This window comes from Brienomyrus brachyistius, chromosome 20, assembly GCF_023856365.1.
Source record: "Brienomyrus brachyistius isolate T26 chromosome 20, BBRACH_0.4, whole genome shotgun sequence".
Taxonomy (NCBI): Eukaryota; Metazoa; Chordata; class Actinopteri; order Osteoglossiformes; family Mormyridae; genus Brienomyrus; species Brienomyrus brachyistius.
Genome location: NC_064552.1, coordinates 5,604,570 through 5,617,749, shown reverse-complemented (window position 1 = coordinate 5,617,749; position 13,180 = coordinate 5,604,570). Strand labels below are relative to the sequence as shown.

General features: G+C 42.5%; 1 protein-coding gene across 2 annotated transcripts; it reads left to right on the top strand.

The window, feature by feature from the left end:
* The first annotated feature begins 165 nt into the window (after positions 1–165).
* mki67 (marker of proliferation Ki-67) lies at positions 166–12,878 on the top strand. 2 transcript variants are annotated; one of them, XM_048987007.1, is made up of 17 exons: positions 166–263; positions 468–550; positions 1,286–1,395; positions 1,483–1,564; positions 1,649–1,764; positions 2,589–2,661; positions 3,282–3,357; positions 3,718–4,578; positions 5,062–5,297; positions 5,390–6,095; positions 6,189–6,307; positions 6,431–6,614; positions 6,737–6,871; positions 7,117–8,150; positions 8,298–8,349; positions 9,302–10,786; positions 11,144–12,878. In XM_048987007.1, exons 3-17 carry the CDS (start codon positions 1,307–1,309, stop codon positions 11,251–11,253), a joined length of 5,358 nt encoding a protein of 1,785 aa, XP_048842964.1. In that variant the 5' UTR covers positions 166–263; positions 468–550; positions 1,286–1,306; the 3' UTR covers positions 11,254–12,878. The 2 variants fall into 2 exon arrangements, with proteins under 2 accessions (XP_048842964.1, XP_048842963.1); XM_048987006.1 differs by lacking the exon at positions 166–263 and having other exon boundaries at positions 277–550.
* Positions 12,879–13,180: the final 302 nt, after the last annotated feature.

The following is a 13,180-nucleotide window of genomic DNA, read 5'->3' as shown; positions in this document are numbered from 1 at the left end:
AATCACATGATCAAGCTTCCTTGGGGCTCCGTTCAGCTTCCAATCCGATTGGCCTCGACAGTGCGTAGCGTCCCCGCGCGCTTCATTGTATGTATTATACTTACAGCCAATCGCCGCTCTTCGCGCGGAATTTCAAATGATTCGTCATTTGCCTTAATGTCACTCCGCGACATTTAAAACAAGATAGTTCCATGCATTTAAAACTTGTCTTCCAAAAAATATTTCGAGATCTATCCGTTGCCGGCGTTTTTCAAGACTAGACTGTGCGTTAATTGGTTTAATGTATTTTAGTGACTATAATTACATTGATTCGGGGAATATTAATGAATTGTGGCGCAGGAATACGCAGGCGTAGTTCCCCTCGCACATGTCAGACCCCTTTAGTCTGTTGATTGCCATACCTTCTAGGTTTAGGAAATAGCCGATTTGGGAAGTCGCAGTATCTAAATGTAACTTGTTTTTGTTAGCGCTCATCCGAAGTAAAGACGTATCTTCTGGACGTCGATGGAAAACACGTCATTTTAAACACGTTTTAAAAGATAGTCTACAGGTAGGTTTCTGTCTTGTCGAATTATCCGATTTTAAGTGATGCCTACTCGGGCTGTTTACAAGAAAATTGGCTTTCCCGCCGATTTGCCGCACGGATGATAGACCTGCCAGTTTAAGAGCTACTCTGATATCACAATGTGCCAAAGAAACACTACATTTTAGCCAAAACACCAAACGTATTATCAGTTGCAGTGCTGTGCGGTTAGACTGCGCAGAAATATTTAAACCGTCGGTACGAATCGTGTGAGCATCGTTGCTGGAGTGTTTTTTTTAACAGATAAATTATGATTTCAGCTTTAGTAAAGAAGGGTGTTCGCATCGAATTGCACCAGCAAAGCATTTAGCGAGTACAGCACGTGTGGTCATCTGCCGATCGCTAGCTTTTACCGTTTACTTACTATAGCTAGTTAGTCGATTAGAATGGCTGAGAAACCGAGCAGTTGCTAACTAGAAACACCTTAGAACGAGTTCCTTAACCAGGAGCTGGTGTTAATCTACTCCTTTTCTGGCTGAGAGGTAGCGGTTTTTCATTTTAAGCCTAGTTAGACTGGAGTAGCGAATTGATAAGTAACTTGGGCCCAGCACTGGTTATGTTGGTTGACCGGACAGACCGACCGTTTCTATTACTGGTTCGGTGTGTACTTTTCGGTAACCTGTTGCTCACTTGACAAACTAGCAGTCTGACGTAGTACAGTAACCCAGATAATGACAGCGGGGCTTGTCTCTACCTGTTTAGACCAGGTAAGTAAAGCACGACATGCCTCTTCATGGGAAGATAGTGGTGATCAAAAGGAGCGGAGGAGATGGCACCGAGTTCCCTCTCACGGCGGCATGCTTGTTTGGGAGGTGAGTCCTTCCACCTGAACCCTTTACTTTATGGTATGGCATGCCTGGTTTGTTACTGATATGAGAGAATCTGCATGTGCTTTGCAGGAAACCCGAGTGTGACATCAGGATCCAGCTGCCTCAGGTGTCCAAGGAGCACTGTCGCATTGAGTTAAATGAAAATAAAGAGGTATCCTTTGTGCTCAGTCAAGTTTAAAGTATCCACGTGTCGACGGTTATGGTGACCCTGACTATCTCTTCCTCTGTCCCCCAGGTCATTTTAACAAATCTCAGCTCTGTTAATCCAACTCTTATAAATGGAAAGCCTATACAGCAGTCTGAACGTTTGAAACATGGAGACATAATCACGATTATCGACCGTTGCTTCAGGTGACCGATAATGTTTGCCTATTGTTTATCAAGTCATTATTCCTCGGGGTACATGTGCTTGCATAGTTATACTTACCCTGATGGGTAAGCAAATAAGAGTTTACCTATAGATATTTTACCTTTAACGCAGTGTATGCATCTCTCCCCTCACTGTGAAACCATGACATCTGTTCCAGTTACTACCCTTTGCCTGTACTGTAGACAATCCTAAAGTGTTTACAGTCAAAACTTGTACTATACTATGCCAGTAGCAAGCCCTCTGGTGATTATTACAGCACTTTTTGGTTGAGGAGATGGGTTACTTAGGAATGCTTTTAGTTCTGCTGGCTTTTATGTTTCCTTTCATTATACATCATTCTTCAGTTTTACCCGAGTGCTTTGGTGTAACATTAATGCTAAGGTGCCATATCCTTTTATCTAGTTTAAGGCTCTGGTACTCTGGTGAATGGTATTGTAACACCAAAATATTCATCTGGTTTCTTTGCTTTGTCATTCTTGGTTTTGGCTGATTCTTTCAGGCTACTTGGCTTGTTTTACTATTATCTGGATAACGAGATCATGTTTCTCTCCCTGTCATTTTACTCAAAAGAAGTTACAAATGCTGCTACTTTTGGTTCATTGTTTTAGCCGCTGTAATTTTAAACACTGATATCCTCTTGGGCTTCTAGGCATAATAGTTTTATATATCAGAGCCTCCGTCTTTGGTAGCCCCGGGTTGTCTTGTCTGGTGGAATAAAATGACTTCAAGTTTTTAATTTGGGCGATGCGCTAAATCATTTAAGGACCAATAAATAACTTCTCGTTTTCACCTAACTTGCTTCCAGGTTTGAATGTCCTCCAGAGCCGACGCCAAAGAAGAACATACCACCGGCCAAACGGAAAAGTGAAACTCTGCAGGTAACTTCTTCATTTTGTCTTCGAAGGACACTTTCTTTTTGGGCTCGTACAGATGGAGTGTAATGTTATGGATGGTGTATCCTAGCTCCGGTAAAGGCTTTGCCAGTGTAGATCATGATTTACTATCTGCAATTGTTCTTGTTTTTTTATTGTGTGCTAATTTCTGCTAGCATGTCTGTGAGTCTCAATGCACAGATCAAAGGCCCGCAGAATATTGCATCATGAATCCAGTCTAATCAGTTCTATAGTACTTTAAGTGGGTGGTTTCAAGTTCCAAGTTTTTGGGAATGCATCTTGATATGCAGTACTACTATAAATGAATAATGTATAGAATATGCGCTTTTCTTTTTACATAATCCATGCGGCGAACATTGTTTGAAATGCAATGAGAAACCAGTCAGATGGTGCAAATGCAACCAGGTCACACTTTCAGCCCTGCTAGTAACAGGGCCATGTCAGCAAGGTTACGGCTCTGGTGTGGCGTACATACTTCTGCAGTGCCAGAAAAGTGCCAGTTTGCAGTACGGGTTGGGTGCAACTCTGTTCTTGGTGGCAGTGAAAATTGTCAGGTTAACTCATGTCACGCATTGTTCCCTTTGCCTTAACATGTTTGTGTTAAGGTTCTACAGGAACATCAAGTGAGAGAGGCTGATGCTTCGGTGTCAGGAGAAAAAGGAAAATATCCACAAACTCCAGGTTTGTGCCCAGGGCACCCAGAAAACATTGTATTTGTTTCTCTTTGTCTTTTGTTGCTCTGTCTTTGTCCTGCTCTGTGTTGCACCATGGTCCTGGAGGAACGTTATCTCATTTCTCTATATACTGTGTGTATGATTGAAATGACAATAAAACCTACTTGACTCTGTGGTGAACGTGTGTGATGAGCTATGCATGCTATTGATTTGTACTGAATTTGTGTTGCATACACTGTGCTCATGTATGTGAGGAAAGTTGAGTAGAGGAAAATTATTCGGTACCCATAGATATTAAAAGCTTGATGTTAAGTTAGTGGATGTCTGAGTTGTGCTAATTTAACTGTATTTTTTCTTTCCTATGTAGAACAAACTTGTTTGAAAGATGGAACAAATATGGTCCTGGCCAGTGTGGGTGACAGTGATGAGGCTGTGGGAAAACAGGCCTTTGTTACCAGCCTGGACCAAAGCATATCAACAGCAAAGGAGGTTCTTTCACCCTTCAGTGAACTTTATGAAATGACAAAGCAAAGTCTCTCTGAGAAGTTGCCACGGAAATCTGAACAGCCCAAGACCCCTTGTTCAAGACGTGACTCCAAAATGGAAGTGGTGCCTCGGAATGCATCATTGGATAAACCTGCCAGTGCCTCTGGTGCTGATGTAACCCCAAAATCTGGACGGAGTATGACGATAACGCCAGGGAGAGAAGACTTACAGAGTCCCACTCAGAAGTTGCAAGATGCCATTGAACAAGTTGTGACTCCAGTTCAGGTGACGCCAAAAGTCAGACGTTCGATGAAGTCTCCTGCAAAGCAGCTGACAGCTGCCGTCTCGGAGGATCAGCTGACCCCTGTCTCTCAGAAGAAAAATCACATCAGCACACCTCAGAAATTCACTGCTGCAGAAGTAGCTCAACATGTCCTTTCTCAGGGTACTTCTGTGCTGGAAGATTGTACCATCAGTAAGTCTGTGACGCCTAAAACAAGGCGAAGCAAGGAAGCTCATTCCCCAGCAGGAGGAGAAGGTGGGCCTCGCTCACCAGGTCGTCCTTTTGTCTGTACCCCAAATCAAGCCAAGAAGACAAATGGACAGTCAGTCGAGGTTAAAGAGAAGTCCCCAAGAGCCACAGTAGTTTCCAGTAAGAGGACCTCACCCAGGACAACAGCAGGAAAACTTCAAGCTTTGAGTGTACTTGAAACAGCAGCACCATCTTGTGGGGAAAACGAAGGTAAACAGTTGAACTTAAACTGTGTTGTGCGCAGTGTGAGAAGTACAAAGCATATTACCTATTCATTGCACAGCCACATAATCAATACAGTGTTATGAAGAACTGGAACATATCACAGGCAGCATAGGCCTCACCCAAGAGAAGATGCCACTTCATGACAGGGCACATGACAGGGCACAAACTAGAGATGCCAGTCAGCTAAATTTTTAGACTGGGAGGAACCCGGAGTATTTGGAGGAAACTGGCATGACACGTGTTGGGGGCAGACTAGGAGCCTTTTTAATGGGTGCCCACATATGTATGATTATTCCTTTCTATTCATGCAGTTTGAAATCCTCTGCTGATGTTTTTTTTTTTTACATTCAGCACAAATTTTAAATGAAGACTACTTCTGTTATACTTGCTGGTCCTGCTCATGTGAGTTTGATTGCAGCTGTAATAGTTAAACTCATTAGGTTCTTCTTTGAATATTCGTCTTTATAGGTGGTCAGTCAGGCCGTCATAAGAAACGTAAGAGTGGGGACCTAGGTGATTTGCCTGTGCCTTTGATGAAAAGGAAGAGAGTCTCATTTGGTGGGCAGTTGAGTCCTGAGCTGTTTGACAAGCGGCTTCCTCCAAACTCTCCCCTGCGCAAAGGGGCCACACCAGGTAGACGCAGCTTGTCTGTATTGAAAAAACACCCTGTCTTAAGAAGAGCATCCGTTATTGGTTTGATTCAGGTGAGTTGTTGTTGCTGGATTTTGTTTGTTTTTACCTACTAAATTTAACAACTTGAATCGTTCATTCACTGTCAAACTTCTGAACCTCACAGGAGCTGCCTTCTGAAAAGTCAAGTTCAGAAAAACCCAAGGCTTCAAGCCCAAGGATGAGAGCTTCTTCCAAAGCTGGGTCTACAAGTAGGACCCCTTCTCCTGCTAAGAAAACACCTGCTGCAAAGAGTAAAACCCCATCTCCAGGAAAGACAAAATCCCCTAAGGTGAAACCTGGTATGCCGTCCAAGGAAAAAGAGAAATCTCCAAGCCGGAGGTCTTCCAAAACCGTCGATCAATCTCCAAGTAGACGCAGGTCCCCTTCGAAAGAGAACCCTCTGACGTCAAAAGGCTTGAAGTCCCCTGCCTTTCAGCCACAGACTCCTGTTTCAGTCTTGGGTAAGACTACTACTCCACGTAGGAGAGAATCGTCTTCTGCTGGTTCAAAATGTTCACCCAAAACCACCTCTCCTGAAGGAGAATCTCTGTCTGCTGAAATATCCATAAATGATGCCTCAGCAAGCCAAACACCCATTGTACGAGGCAGGTTTTCAATATCGCGAATTGAAACTCCTTCACCTGTAGCTGATCAGGATACGGCTGCTCCAGAAAGTTTTGCTTCAAACAGTTCTGTCTCTATAACTCCATCTGTCCTGCTGAGGAGAGTGAGCCTCAAGTCTGCAAAGGCAACCCCCAGAAGTGCGAGGAGGAGTGCCCTTGAATTAATGCGTTTAAGGCGAAGTGGAGCTTCTCAGGCCAATTTGAAAGGTTTGCAAGATATTTAATAGTATGAAGACGGCTAGTTTTCATGGCATGTTAAGTATCTCATGTTAATTGTGACAATATGTGTTTCTTATGCAGTAGTGAGTTCCTGGGCTGATATTGTTAAATTTGGCACCACCAAAGCCCAGACTGAAATCACATCCAAGAAACGAATCTCAAGAAGAAAAGCTGTCAGAACCATGAAACAAAAACCGAAGGTAAGAGGTCTGAAGTTGCATTTTGGAAATTTTATTTCTAAATATCAGTAGCCAAAAATGGATGCCTCGGTTTTGATGTCTGCTTTCTTGTGATATGATTTTCCTCTAATTATTTGTCCCCAGCCCCCTAAGACTCCTATTCAGAAACTCAAAGGACATTTCAGTACGGGCCATGCTGAATCGCCAGCTACGATTGTTGTTGGGAAAGCCCATGCCAAGACTGTATTGCCTACAGGTTGTGCACCAAACTTTGTCCGCAACACTGCATTAACGAAGGAAAGCATGAATATGAATGAAGATTTAACAGGTGTGTGTAACAGGTTTTATTTTTTTTGGCGACATCTTGCGCTTTTGTAGATATTACATTTGGGTGATTTTACATTACTTGAAGTGTCTTAGTGACTTGAGAAGGTTGATTTCCTTTTATAGGCATTGCAGAGATATTCAGTACCCCTATGAACACAAGACAGAAGAGGGCCAATTGTGGCAAATCCCACAGCCCCAAAACTTCACAGGATGTCCCTTTGTCTGAAGCTTCTGTAATGAACACCCCTGAGGAAACAGGTAGGTGATTAGAATTGGTGTTCTGGCCTGAATACAACTTTAGTCTGTAACGTCTGGTATGACGTTTGAAAAATGGTGAAGATCCTGTAGTTTTCATCAGAATTTATCCTTGCTGGGAAATTCTGGATAGTGGGAATAGTTTATGGAAAAGGTTTTGGTTTTATGTGCAATTCTTCAGAATATGTAAAGTCATTCATTAGCTCTTGTTTCGTTATTGATGCTGTGAAACTGTTTTATGTTTGCAGGAGAAATGGTAGTCTCACCATTAAGTGCTGACAGCACTGTAAAGCGAGGATGTTACAACAGTGAAGCTGTTGTCAGGCTCCTCACAGATGATCAGGAGTGCAGCTTTACATGCAGTGATTCTGTACAGCAGAAGGCAACTTCAGATGTGATTTCTTCTGAACATACTGAACAACGCGATCTTGTCCTGGAGAGGATGGTGGTAACCCCAAAACAAAAGCCTGAACCAGAGATGCCTTTAACAGGAGTTAAGAGACTTATGAAGACTCCAAAACAGAAGGCCATGCAGAAGGAAGATCTTACAGGCATTAAAAGACTACTGAAAACACCCAAGCAACCAAAAGTATCTGAAGAAGTGAGTTTAATTGGTGTAAAGGAGCTGCTGAAAACCCCTAAGGTCAAGGGTCAACCGATAGACATTGTTGGAGTTCAGAGAATAACTCCCAAGGTGAAAGCTGAGCCACAAGTCTTTACAACTGGTGTCAAACAACTGATGCGAACCGCAAAGCGAAAGAACGAGCCTGTCGACGACATGGTCGGATTGAAACGGTTGATGAGGACTCCAAAGCAGACGAATAAACCAGTTGAGGGTTCGTTTGGGGTGAAGCAGCTGTTGCAGACTCCCAAACAAAAGAATGAACCTGTTCAAGACATGGTTGGATTGAAGAGAATTATGAGGACTCCCAAGCAGAAGAATGAACCTGTTGAAGACATGGTTGGATTGAAGAGAATTATGAGGACTCCCAAGCAGAAGAATGAACCTGTTGAAGACATGGTTGGATTGAAGCGACTGATGAGGACTCCCAAGCAGAAGAATGAACCTGTTGAAGACATGGTTGGATTGAAGCGACTGATGAGGACTCCCAAGCAAAAAGGGAAGCCAGTTGAAAACAAATTTGGAATTGCCAAACTCATGAAGTCGCCCAAGATAAGAGGGACCATTGCAATTGAAGATTATACTGGATTGCAGGAGCTTATGCAAGAACCAGAAGTACCAGTTGCCAGGATTATTAGCAAGTGTCATATCTCTGAACATGTAAGGGTAATTCTATTGCATTCCAAGTAATAAATCAAGTTCCAAATTGAGATATGTTCAGAGCGCACTGTTGATAGCACTATGATTCTGCATTTAAGTTCATGACTGTCTCAGTATTAAAACTACATTTTTTTCTCCCCATCAAAGGTTTGTACCAATCCATGCCCTTCAATGAATGGGGAAATATTTACTTCTGCCGGTGAGTATACTGTATGTCAGTTGATCTTATGTTTAAGTATGAGCTGTTGTGGGTCAGTTTTATAGCTAGTGTAGTCTAAACTAGGCTGGGCAATTTTTTTTCATTAGTAATTAACTATTCAGACAAGTATCCTGGTGTCGATATCTGACAATGAGTAACTGATTATTCAATTTATGGGGGAAGTAGGTTTAGGCTACAAAGCAAGATAACTGAAGGATTTAGGGTTTGGCTTCCAGGTCAGCCTCCTAGGCAGCGTTTGACACGGTTTTAAAAAAAAACATTTACATAACAAAGCTATTATAATGCAGTGCCTCACAAGCATTGCCCGTTGCAGTAATATTTGGGAAAAGTTGGGAAGTTTTGAAGCTTTCACATCACGAACTCCAGTCAGTGCCCGTAATGTCAGCTGTTCAAGTGCAACTTCCTGGTGTGATTTTCAGCTTTACAACTTGGTCGAACAAGAGTTAATTCCCTTTTAAGATAAGGAACTGCCAACAACCTTAATTTTAATATCCTTGCTACAGATTCCTTGGATTCTTTGTAGTTCCCTTCATTTATGCATGGGAGCAGTCTTCACAAGCTATAGCCAAAAGTATATCGAAATAAAGAACCATCGACAATTTCAGTGCAAGATGTCGAGATTCTGCATTCACAGAAATTAAGGCGAAATCAAGCAGACTCTAGAGCTTGGAATAACTCGGGCACTCTTCTGTGGATGTTGACCAGTAACAAACTTCAACTACAAGACAGTATTTCCTTGATTAGTTTGATAAACTTGTGAAGAAAGTAGCATGTTTAACAATTTATGCAAATTACCTATAAGCTGCATTACAAACCATGCCTGGCACAACTTAATAGATTCTGTGTTAATTTAGAATTTGAGTAATAAATGATGAAAATCTGAAATCCATGTAGTGAGCTGCTATGTTTTAAAACTGACTCTTATTTCCAGAAGCAAAGGTGGCCTTTGAAGAACCTTTGGAATTGCCTGGAAGCCAAAGCAAAACATCTAAAAAAGCTGTTAGAAGATGTAAAAAAAATGACATTCCAGCTGAAGATAAATCTGCTGACTCAAAACGTGATCCAGCAATAAGAGCTGCTGAGCCTAATATTTCTGAGGTCAAATCAAAAAGAGGCAGGCAGACCCGGCGAGGCCTGCCGTCAACTCTAGGGGAAGAGGCTCTTACACCTGCTGTTGCAACTCCAGTTAAAACCACTCGAGGAAGAAGAGCAAAACCTGTGCCAGGAGCTGCAGAGGACAAGGTTACTGTAGCTGAAGAGCCGGCTAGTCCTATCGTGAAACCTCGCCGTGGGAGGCCGGCAAAGACCCTTGTGAAGGAGGCGAAGCAGCCGTCACCTGTTGTGTTGCCGGCTAAAAGAATGTGCCGGGGTGGCCCCACTGCCACTGCAATGACTGCTTCTTCTGTCCACTCACCAAGACCTGGTCGTGGAAGGAAAATGCTAGATACCCGGGAAGCGCTTCAGGAAGAGAAGCTCATTCAACCCGATGCATCCTCCACTAAAGTTGGAATGAAGTCCATCAGGAACACCAGAGGGTCACGTAAAAATAATCCGATTGCAGGCGCTGGAACTGCCAGCGTTTGTGTTGCCGCTCCTCTACCTTCCAAGCTGGAATCTACGGTTCCGCCAAACGAATCCCCGGGGCTGGATAACCTTGTCATTGAAAATGAAAAGAGCACAACCAGAAGAGGAAAAGCTGCCCCTCAAGGTTCTAAAGCCAACAAAGCTGATAAGAAATCAGCAGTGGAACAAACGGTTGCCATCAAAGCTGCGGTGAAAAGGGTTGTTTCAAAGACAACAGCAAAGTGGGATTTGGAGATACCTGACAGCCAAGATGTAACAGAGTTACCAGGCTCTAAGAAAAGGTCCGGTGTAGCGGGCAGAGAAATTGTGGACATGTCAGCTGAAAAAACCACTGAACCGTCAACAAAGCCCCGTCGAGGAAGAGGGGCGAAAAAGCCAAGCACAGTGTGTTCAGAGCCCACTGTATCTGACCAGATCAGGCCTGCGCAGTCAACTACACCATTGAAAAGCTCAAAAGGTAAGGAACCTGCCGCTAAGGATGTTATTGCGCCGAAAAGAGGCGCGAAGCGGAAGGTTGCCCGCGACGAGCCAGTCGAGCATTTGGAAGAGGCCTCCGCAGAATCCCCAAGTAGACTTTCAACCACGAAAAGGGTGAGAGGCAAGGCTGCTCGCTTGGAAGAGAATCGGCCTGCGACGAGTCCAGTTCGGCGACAGAGAGGCCCTGCGAAGAAGGCAGTGAAAACTACAGAAAAGCTGGAAGGATCTCAAAAGGTAGAAACCCCAAAGCCTGTTGGAAGGAGCAGGAGAAGGGTAGTGCAGCGCATGGAAGCAGAACCCGTATCCAATGAGAGAGAGCCAGGCAGAGGAAACGCCAGCGTAACAGAACCAAGTGGTGAGTTGTATATGGGGTGCGTCATCCATCCATTCCCTTACCCACTTACTCCTATGCAGTGTTATAGGGATCCGAATAATATCCCAGAATCTTATGGGCACAAGACAAGGAATAACTCAGGGCACCAGCCCATTGCAGTTGTGGGGTCTTATTACATTATAAATACTTCTGTTAATTACTAATCTAGTAAACAGAAACTATTCTCAGCAGTCTTAGGACTGCATGCCTTTAGAAGATCCACTATCTTGAAATGGGATCACATTAAGGCCTAAGCACTTTTTTTGTCACCAAATGGGCTGATAAGGTAATTAAACCCAACGGGAGTTTTTATTGTGTTTCGGGCCTCCTTTTCGGCAGATGGTGGCAAAGTGAAAAGTGCAGCCCGTGGAAGAAGAAAGTCTCCAGCAAAGCCTGAGGCCCCGAGTGTCACAGAAGCCAGACCAGTGAGACGCACAAGACGAAAGTGACCTTTTTGATCTGAGGTTCCGCTTTTCGTTTAATATAGTCTTACATGTAAAGCGTCCTTTGGCTGTGACTGCTTTCATTGCTGCGCTTTCAGATGCTTTTTATCTTTTTCGCTTTTGTATATATGTTGGTAGGTTTTTACTTTTTTTAAGAGCAGCATTACATTGTTTTGTGTAATTGTCAGCTGCCGGTAAGTTACTCGCAAATGGGAGAAATTTTAAAGGATTATTTAAAAAAATGGCTAATCTGCTGGGTTTTTTTTGTGTTTCATATAAAAAGCACTGGGTGTTCAATATATATTTTCGTGAAAATGTCTATTGCTTAAGTTTTTAATCCTGCCCACTCCTTCAAATACCTGGGTAAGAAATTCTCTATCCAGAATGTTCAGTGTTTGATACCATTCTAAACAAAGATGAAAGCCTTTTGCTTTGACATTGATAAGATTCGCAGTTGTCTAATTAGACCGTGGTTAAACTTTGGCATTCATTTGTCTTCCTAGTGACTTTTCTGATTTTTTTTTTTATTTTTTATAAATGTAATTTCACAGTAGATATTAAAAATTAAGAACTGCAGGAGACCGACACAAAAATGAGAATTCATTTCAAACAAAGCCCCATAGACTAAATTCACCCTAATAGAATTGTGCATTGGGGCTATGAATCGTGATTCTTGGTCGCTCGGGGAAAGACTTGTCAAAACCAGTATTGTTAATCTGTAGTTGCATGCGCACTACCAGACCAATCAGTGAAGTCACTTAAGGGGTATGTGAATATTATCAAAGAGCGCTAAATTGGCACGTAATTAAAGCTTATTTTTTTTTGCATTTTAAAAATCAGGATTTGCCATTTGAACCTTTCTTCCATTTTAATATTCATAGCTGCAATTTACGTTAAACCCCCGGCCAACTGCATTTTGCCCATTTTCCACGTAGTTTTTAGTTGCTATGTAGTTTTAATTTGATTTTTAAATGCAGCAAGTTTTCGCAGATTAGATTTCAGCTTGATAGGCTTTTATATGTATATTTCAGAGGTGTTTATGTAATTCATACTCAGGTTTTTATATAAAAACAGCCAGTAAATGTTCCAGATAAAATTGCAGACACTCTTTTCCCACTGATGCTAAAATAAACTGGAAAAAAAAACCTACTCGTCTGTATTAATGCTTTACTCTATTAACAGCCTTCGCATACACAGTATTAAGTCTTTCCATGCTAAACAAAAAGGCTGTAAAGTTTTAAGCAGGTGACATGATTGGCTTTAAGAACATCTCTGTAGAGTTTGGGCTTTTGTTTCAGAAAGTGGTTTACTGTCATAGACAGGAATCTGGCATAACACCTTTCACTTGTGCTGTGTCTTGATAAATGCATGTTTAACAGTTCAGGCCATGGGCTAAAGTCTAATTTTCTTTTATTCTGGAGTCATTCTATAAACGTCCTGTCCTTTCCCCAGACTTCAGATGATTTCCAAATGGTGCTTGCAGCAATTAATTGTGAGGTTCGTGGCTCGAATGTGGTTCCTTGTATCTGTAACGTTTCAAATTTTAATCTAACCTTAGTTTCTCCTTTTGAGACCCCTCGTGTATCTTCACTTTGTTTACCTCAAATTAAACTTCAGCTGATTGTTTACCAGCCTCAGAGTCCCAGTGCATTTTGATAGTGCTTCTTTATTTATTTATTTAAATAATTGCAGGGCTGGGATTCGCATACACGTGGCCCTCATCTGCATGAAAATTATACAATTAACTTTTGATTAACCGGCTCGTTCAGGTCCCCTCCCGCCCATCCTGCGCAGAAATGCGCTGAACTGCCTGCATTTTAATAAATACCTTTATATTGGGCGCAGACTTTTCATCAAAGTCCTCCTACTCGCCGAACAACGGCCGTGCTACATCATCACAGGCGACACAATGGCGGAGGCTGAATGTCATCTT

Excerpts from the sequence above, each read along its gene's own strand:
- mki67 (XM_048987007.1), top strand. The coding sequence starts at position 1,307 with ATGCCTCTTCATGGGAAGATAGTGGTGATCAAAAGGAGCGGAGGAGAT. Across the intron at positions 8,151-8,297 it reads AGTGTCATATCTCTGAACAT|GTTTGTACCAATCCATGCCC; the intron begins GTAAGGGTAATT and ends TCCCCATCAAAG. Across the intron at positions 10,787-11,143 it reads CAGCGTAACAGAACCAAGTG|ATGGTGGCAAAGTGAAAAGT; the intron begins GTGAGTTGTATA and ends CCTTTTCGGCAG.